The sequence below is a fragment of the Mytilus edulis genome, chromosome 6 (assembly GCF_963676685.1).
Source record: "Mytilus edulis chromosome 6, xbMytEdul2.2, whole genome shotgun sequence".
NCBI lineage: Eukaryota > Metazoa > Mollusca > Bivalvia > Mytilida > Mytilidae > Mytilus > Mytilus edulis.
Window position 1 is genome coordinate 68339363 of NC_092349.1, and position 20455 is coordinate 68359817.

The following is a 20455-nucleotide window of genomic DNA, read 5'->3' on the forward strand; positions in this document are numbered from 1 at the left end:
ATTCTCAATTTTATAGGATTGTTTTCTTCCCACACAGGATAACAGAAAGTAAAATGCGAAGGACATAAACTAAAGGTGATATCTAGCTTTAACATTAATGTTATTGGTCTGGGACTTACTCCTACTAATGAATACTTTTAGCTGTTTAAGGGTCAAAACTGAAACAGATCAATAACGGAACAGAAGTTGTAGAAACTGTTTAGAATGTGCATCCATATCAGCCATCATCTGTTCATGTAACTTGAAAAAATCAGGTGATCTTGTAGCAATACAGAGGACAAGGGAATGGTAATGGTAATGGACCAGAAAGGAAATCATGAGAAAGTGTACGGTGAAGACAAGACTACAGGTATTTCATTCACCTACCCATTTAATATAACTGCAACTAACAATGAAAACACTTTTTGTGATTGATATAATTTGTTAACAGGTGAGCATAATGAAGGTAGGCTGTTCGTGTTTGGACTTAATTAATACATATTCTGGAAGTGCAGTCATAAACACAAACGATAGACCATTTACACCATTTGATTTAACAACCACACCTGCTGACAACGTCATTGTTGTAGATACTGACAACTGTGTTCTACATATCATATCTTAAATTCCTCATGTAACCTGATTTAATAAATTAGAACTTAAGATTAGGATTGGGATAAGACAGAACCAAGGTTCTATAGGACTTTCAATGTTAGGACAATTATGTGTGGTGTACTTTGGAACTACTAAGGGTGATAGTAAGGACAAAGCCAAACTTTATAAACTGCACTTGATGGGTTGCTAATTACCAACACTTTGAGTTGAATACTTAAAACTAGTTTTAAAGTGTATTCCGCTAAAAATACGTAAAAAAAAAGACTCATACCTTTTGTGTAAAAGATAACTTTACTTAATTGACATTGCCAGATATTCTCTAATTATCTTTACTTAATTCTAAGGAAAGTTTGTGCATGAGTTATCCAACTTTAACTTTGCAAGTAGCAGAGTTTTTCAAGTTTTTAATTCATAGTGTTTTTATTTTGTTTCTTTTATTTCTTTTTTCCATCATATTCCATTTTGGAATTAGGATGAACAGTTTTTGAATGATTAGTTAATCTAACATTTGAGCTATTGTCATCTGATATTATAATTGAATTTGAAATAGTCCTTTAGCTTTGTTATTTATTTGTGAATTGGAATTGTTTGATGGATGAATCATGCAAAGAAGAATAGTCAGTTTACTTCCAACTCATGAGTTTGGATGTTTCTTTGATGTCTTTCTCATCTCTTTTATTGAAGTGAGTTAAAAACAGAAAGTCCAAAACTTACAAGTCATTGCTCATATACCTATACACAAGATGTGCTATTATAAAACTGCCTTGCTAGCCTTGGAGCGAAAACAAGGATTGACAGTACTAAGATAGGGCCTACATCAATGGAATATTCACAGGTCCCCTGAATGCATGCATCCATAGATAGATCACAAACACCCAGGAATAATATGTTCGATTCAGCACATGTCACTATAGTGTACAATCCCAACACATATGAAAAGACACTGTATAAAATATCAATTGAAATGGCTTAACTCAATCAAATGACATATCAACAAAAACTATTGAACATACACCGAACAAATTAATTTGATCTATGACACAAAATAAATACAAAATTAATAAAACAAGGATGTTAGATGTCACACAATATAAAAAAAAAGACAATGTTGTCACCATACGTAAAACTACCTTAGATTTTTGGTGAACCCTAAGGTTAGAAACATACATCAAAAGATGCAAAAAAAAACAAGAGAAGTATTTGAAAACCTGACAAATAAACTTAATTTATTCAAGCCGAGACGTAAAGACAGGTTCACAAATTTAACTTCAGTTGACCCTTTATTAACGTGATCAGTGCATAAACATCAAAAGCAAGATAAGATTAAATTCAACGTTGCTTTAAACGAGTTAAAGTATCTTTTAACGCGTTAAATATCATTGAACGCATATAAATAACATTAAAAGCCTTATAATTGACAACTTTCCAGTTCGATGCATTTCCGTCAAAAACATTAGTTTTAATGAACATCATTCGTGCGTTTAGGGGCGTTGTCAGTTCGTTCCAATATTTAGCGAGGGTTTGAAAAACTATACAGCTATATTACACGAATTATTCGGCAATTGAATTCTCATAATTGTCTTTCAGCACTACTGTCATTAGGGAATTGTGATTAAGTACCTACATAACAAATATCATTTCTAGTTTATCCTGCACAATGACGATCACGAAGACGCTCCATGAACGTTTATAGTGCAGGGATACAGGAGATCCCCTCTATTTGGTAAATGACGTCATATGTCGAAAATAAACAGACAAAGGCATGACTAAAAAAGAAAAAGACCAATAGACAGCAATGGTACACAAAACACAACACAAAAAACTAACCAACCGAAAACGATGGTGATCTCAGGTGCTTCGAAAGCGAAAGCAGATCCTGCAGCACATCTGTTATCATCTGTGAAACAGATATTTGGATTTTTAAAACGGTATAATAAATAAAAGTACTGCGATCATCAATAGTAAATATATACCGTTAACACCATCATATTCAGTGATATAAATACAATGGATAAGCGTTGATTCTTGAAAACGAAACCATGAGTCCGGAGGTCGAATGGTTTGTTTTCCTTGAATCAACGCTTATCCATTGGAAGGTATTGTAAGTGAGTTTAAATAACCATGTAACCGTGCCGAACGATAAATTACAATAAATTAAATATCAATATTAAATAGTTAAAACAAAAATACAAATATATAATAACACAACACGTCGGTCCTTAAAGATCTTCATACTATCAGCATCTGAATATTGTCAGTTTTTAATATATTCGAACTTATTTCTATTTAAATTGAAAATGGAAATTGAGAGTCCAGTCAATTTGTGCAGATTTTTGACAAAATTGCTCAGATGGTGGTAAAAGCATGAAATTTGGCATAGTAGTAGTATATGTCATGGACAACATTTTAAGCTATGAGCCCATTCTAAAAGTCGAAATTTGTGGACGAGGCGGCCATTTTAAAATGGCGGCCGTTTGAACTCTGTAGATTAATAAAACAAATTCATGAAAATGATATTAGAGAAGATATTGACATGAATCCTGGTTAATAAAACAACAGTGATGATTTCAATTGTTTTGTTATTTACCCGTATTGAATGGCGGCCACCTTGAAAAATCTTGATTTTTTAAACCAAAATATGTAGTCATTTTTCGATAAAATTTTAAAAAATGCATTGTCGAAAATATACAAATGTATTTGTTTGAGCTATAGAAAGTAAGCATTACCCCCTCCCCGAGTTATTCTTCTGTTTCGTGTCGGGTATAACAGCATTTAAACGCGGACCGCGAAGAGGATTTAAATGAAATATTACTCTAAAAGCAATATTCGTTCCACCGCTTGTTCAACATAGATTAACAGGAGAATTTTATTTTACAAGTACAAATAAAGCAAGAAAATATGTGTAAACCTTTCTTGCAGACATAATGAGTTTCATATCATGCAAGTAATGTTAAAAGAACATCAATTACTCAAATGTTTGACGTTAAAAATATATAACAATAATGGATATGTACATGTTATGCCAAACCACACCCTGTCTATCAAATTCGATCACATTGTCATCCACATTTACATATTGTAGTACTACTTAATACTGCCTTTACACATTTGCATTTCCTTAGTAACCGTGTTCACTTGACTTATAACATGTATAGGTTGAGCGCTTACTCAGTACTGCAGGAAGTTATTATATAGTCATATGGTATATTCATCACAGATGGAAAGGACTGTCATCTGATAACTGCATATATATTGATTTTTTTGGGGTAGCCATCTTGAATGAGGGCCATTTTGAAAACATGATTTTCCAATATATCATTATTCGCTAATCTTATTAATTCACTGTTTGCATTCATGCATTTTTTACTAATATTTATTTGATATTCATAAAGATAAGGCATGCACATGTTTAGAAAAATAAAGATATCAGTATCAGAATTTTTGTTACTTACATGTTTGCCTTTTAAAACAGAAATTACGTATATACTAGTATGATATAATTTATGACCGAAAGTTTTTGTTGGATAAGATCAAAGTTGTAGATTTCGAAAACCCTGGGGCTAGATATCAGAAGAACATTATGGGCAATTAGACTGGAAGGAATGTGTGAAACGGCAAGAGAGGGCATGTAAAGGTTTGCAATGCCAAGCAGATACAAATGGAACAGACATAGACATTTGAGCTGGCAATCACTCTTGTAATGCAAACATATGAAGATGTTGGGTTTTGAAATGCCTTTCATTTCGCTCAGTTCTGCAGAAGGACTCCAGAATCACAAGGCATAATGGCACAAATCATGTCAAACAAATGTTCAGATCTCAAAATATTTCATCAGTAATAGGGAAAACATACTAGATAAGTTGCCAATTGAAAGAAAACTTTAAGTACAAAATGTAACCAGACACTGTAAGGTGATACTAGATTACCAAAATCAATGACCTCACTTTATTATTTCTGTGATGATGTATCTGAAGATCTCCATGATACATCGACATTTTCAAATCGACAATAGGGCATGACTGTGCACCTGTACTACAAAACATATTCCCCTAGCCAAAGTAAGAGCTGAAGATGTTAACTCACTAATATCCTGCTTGATGATTGATAAAACTTGACAACATAGCAAATCAGAGAATGCAAGACACAGAAAGAAAGCCGGGAATCTTTTATCTTTGGAGCTGTGCTTTCCAAAATAATATAATATATTGATGGCACACCATCTGGAAGAGGTATTGTACTAATCACCAAGCTTGCAGATCACGCTAAATTGTACAGTTAACGCCTGAAACAACTTAGAGTTATCATGGAAGGAAGAACTGATACAACGCTGTTAACAAAATTGAAATGTAGCTGTCATAGCAAGCATACAAGCAAGATAAATTAGTTCTCTTGATTTTCAATAAAGGTATTCGTGACGCTCTAAAACAGACCTCATAATAAAAGGGTAAAAATAAAGGCATCACCATAGCCATAGCAGGCAAAATATATATGCTTGATACTAAAAATAGCTTTACAGGGACACTCAGTAACCGCTGTAAAAACGAATCAATTCAAGAGACATAAGTTTCCTCAGTAAGAATGATACATGATGGCTAAACATCGCGACAGTCCAGTTATGAGTGAAGACAAACATACCATTTCTCAGCTTTAATAGTTCAATTGTACAACTCGTAGTCGAAAGGATACAACTGCAACTTATCAGTCCTCAGATAAAGAGTAAGATGTCTCAAAGATTGTGTTGTATTGAATGTCCCTGTAAACCTTTTTATAGTAGCCAGCCTAACTCTTCAAACTTTTCTAGTTACTTCGCCTATGAAGAGGCCTTCATCTTCACGACTAAAAGACATGGCCTGTTTCAGAACTTCCCCAACATATTCGTTGAGAGTCCGGAGAAAGACGCAACCATTCATGTGTGCTTGCATATCATCTATGGCAGCTAGTTTTCAATTTTTAGAAATGTAGTATTAATCGTTCCTTTCATGACAACTCATATTTACTAAGAGCATTTACTGTACAATTTACAGATATCATCAATTTCAACATCTTCGCTAGCCAAGGGTTACGATCCACTCCCGCTCTATTCACCCTTGGCGGATTGACTTAATATTTCGGAGACACAAGGTAAGAAGAGAGCAGGAGTGGATCGTAACCCTTGGCTAGCGAAGATGCAATTTCAAATATTAAAACAATTCCAGACTGTGAGCCGTCACTGTTTTCTATTATTTTGGCGAGGCCCATTCCATGGATAACAGATTCTTGACTTTCTTTCTGTGTCTCGAATTCTGTCTAATTGTCTTGTCGTGCAGTTTTAACAAACATTTAGCATGTTATCTGCTCCTGAAATATTAATCTCCAGCACTGAGTCTGGCTAAAAGAACAATGGTTAGTAGTTCAAGTGACAGTAACGTACACTATTGTCGATCATAATTGATCATCACGTGTCCTCTCTTTGCGTTACGGAATTCTTTCCAGTCTATTTTTTATTATTTTTTTCAGCTCCAGTGATTTTAATAGCTACGCAGTTTTCCATTTTAACATACAGTGGTCATAACTCATATTGTATATACACATTTGTTTTGGTGGTAAAAAAGTAGCTAAGCCCTATATGCTTAAGGTGGTACCCAACACATTAACTAAATTTAATTTGGCTCGTTTAATTTTCTTAAAATTTTGACAAAGTATTTACTTTGACCCTTTGAAAAATATATAAAAATGTCAAAAAAATTGTACCAACCGTTTTAACAGAAAAATTACACTGGTTATATAGCAGTTTGACAAACACTTATTTTGATCATTGAGAAGCTTAATATTCCCTTAATAACACAACGTAATTAAAACGTTTAGATGATTTTAAAGAGTTATCTCCCTGTAGTGTTAGGTACCACCTTTACTGCAATTAAAAGAATACATTTATTTGTTAACCATGTTTACATACGCATGGCTTATTTGAGCACTTGGTGAATATATCCTATATTAACAGTCATAAATAAATGATTAGCAAAACTAGTTGTAAATGCAAATAAAAGTTAGTATTAATTCAAAAAACAATTTAGGATATCGAATAATGATATATTGGAAATTTACGTTTCGAAAATAACTACCATTCAAGATGGCCACTAAACACTTCAATAGTCCTCAGTTGATATTCTTTGTCATAAGAAATATGAAAGTTTATCAAAATTGGTAAAGAAATATATTTTTCATATTTTTTCTAATTATTTTTATTATTTTTTGGACATTATTTCAAAATGGCAGCCCAGAGCTGCCATTTTTGATTTTCTGAATTGGGTCTATAGCTAAAAATGTTAGTTATGACCTCAGCTAACACTCTGCAAAGTTTGATGCTTTTACTACAATCTGAGCAATTGTTTCACAATTCAACTGGACTATATATGATTGTTATGAAATTTACATCAAATTTATATCACAAATATTTTGCGTTGACCGTTTAAATAATCGGGTACTAGTATAGTGTATCATGAATTATTTTTAATAGAAATATGTCCCTTGGAATTTGTGTAAAATTGGATGTAAGCTCTCTCAAGTCGACTGGTATCTTTCTTGTCAAATTTTACTAAATTGATATAGATTATGTCTGGCACAAATTTAAAAACCAGTGCCTATCACCTATTTGTAGTTGAATTCTTGACCTTTTAACAGTCCGTTCTGATTTTGTTTTTGGATTTCGCTTCGGATTAGATATATTTAAGTGCAGAAGAAACAGATTTGCCTTTAATACTTTTCAAAGGTCTTAATCATAGAATTTTAGGGTAATGTCGATGACCAGTAAAACGAAGTTATAACCATTGTTGTATTTTTCAAATTAGGTTTTGTTCATCAGATCAATATTCCATTGATCGTATTTTCTATTTATGGTGGTCGACGTTATTAAAATGATTTATTTGCGTGTCTTTACAGACTGCTCCGTCCAATGATTCTTGTCGTTGAAGCCGTTTAACGAATCTTGTATTTATTTTGCACGAATTTCTATCTTTTTACAAAAATGTTAACAATTTCTATAATAAGAATTTGTTAAGAGAAATTACGGATAAGACATATAGTTCGCCTATCTTTAGTTTAATCTATACTCTTTGATATAGTCATGAGAATGGAAATTTCAGTGAAAGGAAAACAGGTTTGGACACTGGATAATATGGATAACATAGAATTTTGACCAATCCTCGTATTATCTAATTGAAGAGGAATGTGTTTTGAACTTCAAGATGTTTGATACTTGCCCAAGGTATTATCGAATTTTCGAGAAAGGAATCAATGCTGGGACATTACAGGAAGAGACACAAAATTAACCAACCATATTTTCGAGCAGTCATGCGTATTCACTGAGCAATAGTGGGTATCATCGCGCTACGATGTGGTAGCATTCATACCAACACCTTCACTATCACTACGGAATGTGGTTCTGCATCATCCGTTCATCATGATGTTAGCCTAACTTACTGTTATAGAGACGAGGTATAAATGAAAACATTTTTGGCGCGAGCACGTACTATGATTACACATTTACCTTATAGGATTCTGAGGTGTAATAAACGGTGAAATGAAGACCTTTTTAAAACATTTGACCGGAAATTTGAATGACCACTCATTCATAGGCTCTGTTCAAATCTTTTCATCCTAGTCGATTGAATAAGAATCGCCATTAATAGTAAGCATGTATGGCAATGCTATATATGTGTATAGCAGCCATCACAAAATCTAAGTACAGTTAGTTTTATTTAAAATGTGTTCTTAGAGAGACGAAACAAGAGCATGAATAACCAGTATAAAGTTAGCAAAAATCCAGTGAAGTTGGAACGTCCATATTTGCTAGACAGATATATCCTAATAATCCAAAGAAATTCATAAATACACAGGGGGACACAAAATTAATGACCATGTTAAACCTTTTGCAACGGTATGAAACCGAAAACTACGGAAGACTGATAGATATCCTTCTATTATACCAGAATCCATCGAGTGTGTAGGTAGAGGTTATATCATTGTTCGTCTTGCTGGTTAGCTGAACCGTTTAGTCATTTTTAGGTTCGGTATACCACCCTCCATTCGGGACAGTCTAGTCTAACAGACAGATGGATTACTTATCTGTCGGACTCGTCTACTCTTACAGGAGTACAGTATACCTATCTTAATAATGACTACACGGTAAATCTAGCAAGCAAGCTCACCGCAGATAATACCTCAATGAATGTTAATGTAATGTATTCATAAATCGATCAGAACATTATTGGTGGAGTGGTAACTGCAGATTATCATATAAACAATAAAGAACTAGATTTATCGCAGTCTGATATATAAAAAACATTTCAAAGTGAAAAGACTTACAGACAAGTGAGAAACATGCCTTCATGTGATGATCGTGATGTAGTCTCTGAAAGAATGTACGATATAGCTAGGCACACGAAAAGAGAATGTTCTTAAAAATATTGACTTCACACACAAAATATGCGAAGAAGATGAAGACACCATACGACCGAAAATATCTCATTATGATATTGACAATGATGAGGATGTAGCTTATACGAAGTAAGCAGACCTGACCAGACAAGATGAGGGAATACGGAATACGTAGGGAATGAACACGACCAACGCCGGGGATAAAGCATATCAGAAAACCAAGATCAGAGGACTGCAATTCGGTAAACTACATTGTAAGGGGTTTGAAAAAAAACCAAAGATGATACGTACATGAGAAGGCCGTACAAGTTGATTATCTTGGTGAAGTTTTTGAAAATGACTACAGCAAAAGTGAAGACGCTGACAAAGATAGCGAATATGATTACAAATAGCATAAGTAAAAGAACTTTGTCATCTGAAAATATCAAGTTCATTGCCAAAATCGTATATTGCAGATGGCTTCGCAACAGAAGTTGAAGACAATATAGTACTACCCATCTCGTCCCACTAGCTTAATTTGTGGGTCCTGATTAGTTGTAAAGATCTGTTAAAAAGTGTATAGGAAATTCGTTATTAATTTATACAAGATTCGTAAAGAAACATACAGCCTGCATAGACCTGTAAAACGATATTTTAGCATAACGTCATCGTTACTTGAATAAAGTAAGACGAGCAATGGGGTGATAATTTGATGAACAAGACAGAATTTGAAAAAAAATAACAGTGGTTATAGCTTCATTTTAGTAGTCACTGATGTCTTCTCCAAGTATCTATGACTAAGACCTTTGAAAAAAAAGAAAGGTAAATCGGTGTTTTTTTTTTGCATTCAGAGGTGCCGTATCAAATGGGAAGCGATCACCAAATAAAATCAGAACGGGCAAAGGTCGAGAAATCAAAGCCAGATAGTTAGCTTTACTACTAAAAGGAAAAATATTGAATAATTGTTTGCACGTAAACGTCGACGTCAGTCGAGGCCAACTACGCTGAGAGGGTGAGGCTATACAGCTATTTTGCATACAAACATTCGTATGATAACATAAGATCTACATAACTTTACTTGTAGTGAAATCAAACCTTTCATTGAAAAGTTTGCATGGCGCTGGTGAATAGTTGTATCAGGGTTATGATTTGATTCTCCAGACGCGCGTTTGGTCTCCACAAGACTCATCAGTGACGCTCAGATCAAAATAGTTTTCAAAGCCTAACAAGTGCAAAGTTGAATAGCATTGAGGAAACGAAATTACAAAAAAAGTTGTGCCAAGTATGGCTAAGGTAATCAATTCATCCAATCGAGTCAATTGTACCAGTGATGAAAATTTAAAATATGACTCTTCAACTGCGTACCTTAAATTGCCTTTTTAACTTTTTAATTCAAGCGTTATTTGCTAGTCTATATTTTGACATTTAGTTGCCTTTCTTTCAGACATTCTGCTGATATCTCTCGTTTATACTATATATTAAACTCATATTCTTTAAGACATTGGGTTGATATTTTATAATAAGACCATATACTGACCTCAGGATATCGTTCTGTGTGTCATTGGGTTAAAATCTCAGACTATATATTGACCTCTAGATACCTTTTTTGCATAATTTGGGCGGAAGCTTCATCTAAATTTTTTACTGAATTGAATCTAGATATGGTTCTTTTTATCATTAGGTTTATGCATTTGTGTTTAAGACTGTATATTGACCCCCCCCCCCACACGCACGTCTTTCTGAGTGTCATTTGTTCCATGTCTCATCAACGTAAACCAACATAATTTCCCTCTTTCTTGTGTAAATATATAAAGTTAAGGCAACAGGTACGTGAATTGGTGATCTCATGTAATTTTTCCAACTATTTGGAACTGCAAATGTTTTATGAAATTTCTTTTACAAGAAATAATTTTGAGTTCTAAAAAATTGACGAGGAATGTATGATGGAAACTAATCCAATTTAAGAGAGTTAGCCATCCATGCATGGCTATGGGGTTTGTTAGTTCATACTGAAATATTAGTGAAATTAGAATTAATCTACAATTTTTTCATCATACATTTCTTAATAACTCTCCATAATTAAAAAATATTCCTGATTGAAAAAAAAATTATTTTAATTACTTTTTACTCTTTCTCAGCAAGGACTAAATATAGAAAATAAATGGAAAAAATGTAGAAATTGAAAATTAATAAAATTGAAATAAGAACACACATTATTTTGAAGATTCACAATAATGACCCCCAAATAAAGAAAACAGAATCTATATTTTTATCACTTGTTTATTATCAATTTCTTCAATATTTATGTTCATTCAAAAAAATCTTAAAAAATAATATTAAAGCAAAATAATCAACCTACAACAGATTACACATAACAAATAAATGCAGAAAATATAAACAAAATGTAATGTTAAAAATATGGCAAGCTATGTGTGGTTAGAGTAGATAAATATTGAGGTTTTGTTTGCTTTTTTAAAAGCAGAGATACATGTACAATAAAAAAATATTCTTATGAACTAGGTGTGTAGACATATATGTGTTTATGTCTAACAATAAAAGTTAGGGTCCAAACTTGTTGTTTCAAGAGCATAGTTTGCCAAAAAATTCATGGAAGGTAATTTATTCCAGTTGTTTTGCATAGTTTCATGAATATACAAGGGAGGTAACTTAATTTAGATGTTTTGCAAAGTTCCAAGAAATTCAAAGATTGGAACTTTTGGGATTTGAAGGTGTATTTGAAATACTGTGAAATTCTGTATGTATTACCAGTATTGAAGACGATGTTCATATCACCTTTATTTTCACTAATTTTGTGACTGATAAAATCTGTATGTATTACCAGTTTTGAAGACGATGTTCATATCACCTTTATTTTTCACTAATTTTGTGACTGATAAAATCTATCAATAATTCTCTCCTGTGTATTTGATCTTAAAAGTAAGATCAAAATCAGGAGGAAAAAAAATGAAAAAAAAACCCACCTTGCAAACTGCCTTTCTAGCTTACAAACAATAAGTTTGGACTTAGGATCAGTCACAGAAATATAAATATTGCATAGCTTTCTTTTCCAGTAAAATACATTTTTAAAATATATTTCTAAAAATAGTTAGAAATCTATCAATTTTTTTTCAAATCTGTAAAATTCTACATTATTAAAATTAAATGGCAGATTTTACATGAACTATTTTAATAAACAGATATGTAATATACAGACACAAGAAAGGGATGAGCTTAAGTAAAACATTCCTTGGAATCAATATCAGGTTAACCATGTGATATATGAAAGACAAGACTATGATTGGTGAGTTTATGGTCACCTGACCTAAATAAACAAATCTACACTAATATATATATGCTTTAAATATACAACTCTTTAAGTACATTGCTTTATACATAGAAAACATTTCACAATAATAATTGCAAATAAATATTTGGATTTCATAATCACATGCATATGTTGACATATTTGGGATAATCCTATGTCGTTTCTCAAGAATCCCATGATGTTTTGACATCAAATACTTATCATGAGAATATTATTGTTTTTGTGAAAATAAATGATATTTACACAAAAACAGATGACATCTTTACCCAAGTGCAGACAATTTCTTTTTTTACAAAGTCTAATCTTGTTTCATAAAACATGCTTATTTTTCAACAATAAATCACTTTTAAGAGAAAAGAAAGTGTGTGGTGGAAAAACTGAACTGTTACTTGGCAGTAAAATTTTTACATTTGTTCACAGTTACTTTATAGATCAGTACCACACAATTAGGTTTAAAGATAAAGATTACAGCTGAATTTTAAATGCATATATATGAGAAAACAAAAATGTTTTAAAATCTGAAAGCATAAGAATTTTTTTTATGGACAAAAATGTTAGCAGCATAAAACAAGAATCAAAAGTATAATAAAACAACGAAAAATAATAAAATATTGCAAAAGACCCTGAGGTTCTACACTATAAATATATATTGCAACAAAGTGAGATATATATCTTATGATATATTGCATAGCTGAATATGCATGGGTATGTATAGATATAGATTTGAAAGATTACTCCAAGAAAACAATCTGATTCTGCAAATAATTATTTTGGACATGTTCACCAAGAAATCAATAGATTCAATCTACTTAGAAAACAGTAAAAGTTTGCTTCCACTGAAAACTGTTATAAATTTTTATGTTGACAATTTTTCTATTGTTAAAAATCAATTCACAAAATTCTTTTTTTAAATCTGCTTTTGCAGGAGCCCTTTAAATTATTTTAATAATATCTGATTAATGAAAATAGAATGACCTCTAAAAGACATTACATTGGCTAGAGGTATAGGGGGAGGGTTGAGATCTCATAAACATGTTTAACCCCGCCGCAATTTTGCGCCTGTCCCAAGTCAGGAGCCTCTGGCCTTTGTTAGTCTTGTATGATTTTAAATTTTAGTTTCTTGTGTATAATTCGGAGTTTAGTATGACGTCCATTATCACTGTACTATTATGCATATTTTAGGGGCCAGCTGAAGGACACCTACGGGTGCGGGAATTCTCGCTACATTGAAGACCCATTGGTTGCCTTCGGCTGTTGTTTGCTCTATGGTCGGGTGGTTGTCGCTTTGACATATTCACCATTTCCTTTCTCAATTTTATTAACTTGTGGATAATATTAAACCACAATCATACAATTTATTGAAACAATTCAATTTGCATAGTAAGTTATAGAGATCATAATTACTGAACAAATCTTAAATTACAATACGTCAATCTGTATTTTATGTACACATATGTTATATGCATCATATTTAGGTTTTTTTGTGCAAGCTTTTTTAATAATAATGTAAGCAATGCACAAATATTTACATAAATAACTGTTTTTCCCCTCCTGTCTTGTATGAAAGCTTGCAAAGCAAGGAGTAGCTAAAAGTATACATTTCTCACAATACAATTTGACTATCAAAACCATTAAATATTTGAAAATTTTAAATGCGAACCTACAAATCTTTTTGAAATCTTTCTACTATGTGCAAAATGTGCAAAATGCATAGAATCCAGTGCTGACATCTAATTTGAACTACATTCTTAGGTTTTTATGTTTACAAATTCTGCATTTTTGTCTAATTAAATCATACAACCTGTATATGAGCATAGATTTGGCACATGATTGAGATAACAATAAAACACTGAGCCAAAAGAAATGGCCATAACAATGCTAACCTTCCCTCTCAGTTAAAAAGGTATTATCAATGAGAACTGCTTTCATAACAATTCTGTAAATTTGGTTGTTTATAGCAAAAAAACTTCCATAATTATGTCTTGTCTAGAAATATTGAAGTTACTAACAGACAAGAAATGAAAGTGATTAAAACATGGCAGTAATTCTGTATATTTTTAGTTCTAAAAATACTTAGAATGAACATAATTTGCATAAAAATATATACTGAATCAAAAGGCCAACAAGTAGACATACTGAGTTTGGTTCCATTATGTGATATCTATAACGGCAAACTTAAACTATTTTACCATACCTTAATGATTTTAACCCCTTGTCCCACTTGCACAATCATAATCATGATAAAAGCCCTTAAACTAAATTTGTGAAAACCTACACAAAAATATGTTGGCTTGATAGAACTTTTCCCAAGGGATATGTATATCATATATGTTCACTTAAAAGTAAAAACAGAAAAATAATAATAATATAAATCTTTAACAAAAAGTACATATTAAATCACAGACTATAATCTGATAAATAAAAATTGTTCCGAATGGCAAACCTCAGACTTCTTCCTTCAATAATATCAGTCATTTGAACAAAAATTATTGCCTTCTAAATATCAATGTAACACAGAAAATAAATGAAATCTTCCATGAAAACAGAAAAAAGTCAAAGAGATTGCAAAATGTTATATTCTCGTAAACAATCAAAGAGGTTGAGCATTTAACTGTGTCCACATTTTGACATTCTAAAAGTTATTATGATAGAGTTGATTTACTGAATCACAATTGCAGTTTATTTATTGCTCTTTTTGTGCCACGGCATTTCTAGGATGATCGTTGAGTTTTCGGTAGAAGCTCTGTACATATGTAAACACACATTTCCAATCTGGTTTCTGCATTTTGACCATATCATCTACATCTAATAATGGAGCAATGTCGGCATATTTCCTGTAAATAAATATAATAAAATTTTGAATAATAAAAGTTTGATTATCTCCACTTAAACAAGTACAGCATAAGGTAGTGTTCTACAAGCGTGGAATTGTAAAATTGCCTCATTATCCCTCCAGCCCAATATGGAAAAGTTGAGCCATAACAACTCACATAGTCGGACAGACTTAAAGTATGTACTAGCTGTGCTTGTTGGGAGTATAATTTATTTTCGTGGTACCAATTTTCGTTGATTGAGGAATCTTACACTGTTGTGGATATTTAAATCCGTGGATTTGCTAAAGTATAGCTGACTATGCCGTATTGGCATTGCTCATTGTTGAAGGCCAAACTCTGACCTATAGTTGTTAATTTCTGTGTCATTTTGGTCTCTTGTGGAGAGTTGTCTCATTGGCATGCATACCATATCTTCTTTTTTATAAATACAAGTCTCTCATTCTGTAATTTGTTGAACATTTAATTTCATGGTTCACCTATACCTACTAAATCCATGAAAATTGATATTCAATGGAAAATAAGGAATCAACACTATGTCCTACTCTATTTGAAAAAAGTCTGCAGGATATTATTTAATTGTATCTGTTTCTAATTACTTACTCTGCTATATTAAATGCTAATGTAAAGTTTGCTCGTCTCTTTTTAGGGTCCAATCTAGACCACTCAAAGGATTCTGGGTAAAAATGGTGAATCAGCGCACAGAAAGCCATACCATTGTTCCATGATGAGGAGAAATTTGTGACCTCCACATTCTGTAAAAGTTTTAAATAATATAAATAAAACAATTCAATGCATCATATTTCTAATTAATTTATTTTGGCTGCTAAGAATAAACAACAAAATATTGTTTCCTTTCAAACAGATTTATAAAGAATATTATACCCAATATTTTGAAGAAAAAAAAACTTAAATGTAAAAACAGATTATCATTAAGCATTATAGAAATGTCTAAGCCAACTATCAATAAATTCTGTTGCAAACAAACGTTTTAACTGAATTGTAACATCTAAAAAATACATTGAGGATAACATTTTTATTGAATAATTAAGTTCAAGTTATATGTGCCTATATCACCATTTGACTTAATTGTTTAGTCTCAGTCATTTCTGTACAGAAAAATGGTACTGTGGCAAAAAAAAAGATAAGTAAATTTTAATTGATCTGGGATTATAAAATTTTAATGTTGAAAAATTCAATTATTTGTTTGAAATCAAATTTCATGTCCATGAACAAATGTACTTTCATAACTCGTTTATTTCAAATAGTTCATTTCCTATCATTGAAATTTAAAAAAATATATAACTGGCAATGTTGATGTCAACAATAACAGACTGCACTATTGTTGTGAATGTACAATTTGATTGAAATGCATATCCTGTGTCATTTAGTCAGTTCAAAATCTCATCAGATCTCATGTCTTGATTACATGAATTTGACAATGATACATTCTACTTTCTGTTTTAAAAACGTATTGGATCCTCTGATTTTTTCCTAACGATACACCCTTTCAAAAATTTGTAAGCAAGAAATTCATTGGCTGCTGTTAAAATAATTAGAACAGAAAGTAGAACATTATTGTCAGGTCCTTTTAAATAAAGCATGAAGAACACAGGATTTGTATTTAATTTCTATTGTGAAGATAGCAAATATGCAGTGAAAAAAAAGACAAATCAGGTGGTAACTAGCAATATTTTCTAACATCTTTGGAGGGTAACATCATGGTACTAAATAAATCTAAATCAATTGTCTAGAACTGAAATTTTTTTCTAACACCATAAAAGGGTAACGTAGTGCTAAGTAAATCTAAATCGATCTTCTAGAAATTAAATTAAACTAAAAAGTTGCAAATTACTGTAATTTACATAAAATAAATCTTAAAAATACAAAAATTACAAAAACAACTGTAATACTGGCAGTAGGTTCTACAAATAAAACAATAACACAGGATCACCAATGACATGTGTAACACACCACCATGCAGAGAATTAAAGTTTAAAGAGATAGAAAGAAGAAAGTTAACTAAGAAAACATTCACTCCTGACAGATAAATTATTGAAGTAAAATTGCATTTCAAATTATATTATAATTTTGTGTTAACCAAAGTATAAGATCTTTTCATGATTGTTATATTTTTTTTTGGCTCAGATAAAATAAGGTCATGGTGCAACAATCATCAAGCCTTTGACAGTATGCTTAATCTTAAGTTTGGATTTAGTTTTCAGCCCGAAATTCAAATATTGTATTTACGCTGTCGATAGAAAACAACTTTCTGGAAATTTCATTTTTCCTCAAAAATCTTTTTTGATTAAAATTGAGTGTATTAAAAATTATTTTTTCATACTTATTTTGCCCATTATTTTCTATTCTTTCTATTCCAGCATTATTATCTATTCCTTGTTTTTTTGGCCCATTTTTATCTATTGTGTAAACCCCATCTTTTTTTTTAAACACTTTTTACATGAAAGAACACTCATTATTGGAATGATTTAAATACAATTTACATAACTTTACTTTGAAATGCAACAATATTTCATAGAGAGAATAAAAATTCACGTCATGCAATAGTGTGTAATTAGTGAAGAAACCGGGTTCATTCCAAAGTTAGTGCCATATTCTGGTTTCAATTAGCAGTTAAAACCACTCCCGCTTGGGAGAAGCCATGCAACCATAGTTTTGCCACATCCAAAACACATGCCACCAGATTATACCTCATAACCAGCCGTCATGGCTTTAGTCCAATTCAGGAGCATTTCTTTTATTGCGCTTGGACTACGTCTAACTGCTGTCCCCCCACCTCGGCCTCCACCGCGGCCTCCTCTACCAGCGGCCATAAAACTTAGAAAATATCAAACCGTGTGAAAAAACAGCAAACTTAAAAACGTTTGTGTGATTTAGATTTAAAAGCTGGATCGGAATTGCATGCAATGCTGAAATAAATCGGAATCTGAAAGAAAACCCTCTGTCCATTATAAAATGAAGCAATGGATGATGGGAAATGATGGTGGGTGACCATGACAACAAACACATCAGACAAGCAAGGGAGACAATCACAAAACAAAGGACAAATACAAAGGTAGGATCATCAAATACATCTCAAGTTGACTCAGGATTACCAAATTTTAAGATTGACCTAAACAAATGTACAATTTTTTCTATTGTTCTACTTTGTTTTTCCAATTTCTGTTAATAACTGCTTAAATTTTGAAGAAGAAGAAAAAAAAATTAAAATTTTATTTTCCATGTAACAAAACAAATAAAAGTTTCAAATAGCTAATGACAAAATTTTCATTTGAAGTTGCCCAAGAAAAGGTTTCACAACTCTACTGACAATTTTCATTGTACATATACATATACATAGATTGTCATCCTTTAAAATTACAAAAAATAATTAATGCTTTCATTTTAGTAAGGAGGAAATTAGTTATATTTCAAACATAAAAATAATTGAAAAAAATTGTTAGCTATATATTTGTACTAAATGTTATATGACATATATTCAACTACTGATAAATATGTATGTACTGTATTGTATATATGCAGTACATTTATGTATATATGACTTGTATGTCAAAGCTGTGAGAGTATTTGAATACATTGAACATATGAAGATGTTAAATCAACCAATCAAAACTCAATTTAGTATATAGCTCAATTCTTGTTAATTATGTACTAACAATAATTAAATCAAATTTCAAAAATCATTTATAATATTTTTTGCGTTGTTGAACTTAAGACTGGCTTTTGGCCAGCTGGTTACAATGCTTTTTGTAAAGAAACTGATTTTATATAAAAAAAAAAGATTAAACTAAATTCAAATTTTCATATTTTAGTGACATGAGTTTTGATTGGATAGGGAAAATGAGATGACAAGGATGTAAATGAGGAAAGTGACTCCATCTGCAGCTAAAAACAAAAGACTCAAATGTACCTCATATTCCTGGGTGTTGACTTGGATAAAGTTTAGTATTTCCTGTTTAATTGCTACAACATTTCTCTGCATAGTTTTGGCTGCTCGCCTAGCTAAAGTTACAGCTATTAAACCACTAAATAAATAAGGCAAGTCCATGTTAGTTTTTGATTATTTATGTGATACATTTTTAAAATGAAATGAATATTATAATGTACATTATTGATATAGATTTTTTTTAATTTCTTACTTTTCAAATACAGAAGACAGGTTAATATGCTAATCTTTGTACAGACTGACTGCAGCCTTTTCTGTTCAATATGGTAAGTATGAATACATAAACCAAGAAAATATATTCATGATAAACCTTAGTTTCATGGTTATATAGACTCAATCTCACACAATGTAAACAGTACAATTTACAGATTTAAGACAACACTTATCTTTTATAAGTGCTGTACTCCTTCCATGTACATTTGCCTAAATGTACACATAGGTAAAACATTTCCTATAATCTCTAATTGATGTGCAATTGTTAAAATTATCACTCTCAAATTCACTTTTAAATCAAACAGAACTATTAACAAGAACTGAAAAAATCTTGTGCTTCTAAATGCACTTGTTAATATTGATATATATTTTTGCTGAACTTTGGCATTTTGGTAAAAGTTTGTTTTTTGACTTGGATATAAACAGCGTAATTCAAAATGAGAATTATGTACCCATTTCATATTGTAAATACATACTTTGGTTTAGCACCACCAGCTCCAGCTGGTTCCATTGACTTAAACTTGTCCATGGCCCCCTTAGCACCAGCTGGTTGAGCTGAAATATACAATTATGACATTTTTATAAAGTGTTACATTTCCTTCTACACACATTAAAATTATGTCCTCATTTTTTCTGTCAATCCTATAAATCACACGCAAAATGACAATTAACTGCCCTATTGATTATAAATATAATATTTCATTATCTTATCATTTTCTCTCTCTTTTTTATTAATATAAAACTAGGTCAAAATTTATGTAACATGCTTATCATCAATAATCTGAAAGAAAAAAAAATATAACAAAACATATATGCAGATGATGAAAGTACATGTATGTGAATATAATGTGATCATGAAATAAATAAAATAATGAGTGATAGAATGATTGAATGATAAAATGTTAAATATATAATATATATCTCATAAAATACAAATTTTCTGAAAATTCAAAAGTTAAAAGTTAAATATGATTAGTTTGGATGAAACCATCATAATCTTTGTTTAAAATATTTACAATAAAACCTTGGTGCTTTAACTGTGGAAATAAATAATGAGTAACTAAACAAAAATTGAAAAAAAAACACACTTTAATAAAAAAAAAAAAAAAAAAAAAAAGTATGGACACATAT

The 20455-nt window shown here is 31.3% G+C and overlaps 1 protein-coding gene across 1 annotated transcript in view; it reads right to left on the bottom strand.

The window, feature by feature from the left end:
• Window positions 1-11252: 11252 nt before the first annotated feature.
• Window positions 11253-20455, bottom strand: part of LOC139528235 (uncharacterized) — a 123091-nt gene continuing 113888 nt past the window's right edge. The window contains exons 21-25 of the mRNA XM_071324117.1: window positions 19801-19879; window positions 19076-19190; window positions 15748-15899; window positions 13637-15147; window positions 11253-13309 (exon numbers count right to left, since the gene is read on the bottom strand). Of these exons, the coding sequence (XP_071180218.1) occupies window positions 14997-15147; window positions 15748-15899; window positions 19076-19190; window positions 19801-19879 (497 nt within the window). The 3' untranslated portion in view covers window positions 11253-13309; window positions 13637-14996. The remainder of the gene's footprint in view (window positions 13310-13636; window positions 15148-15747; window positions 15900-19075; window positions 19191-19800; window positions 19880-20455) is intronic.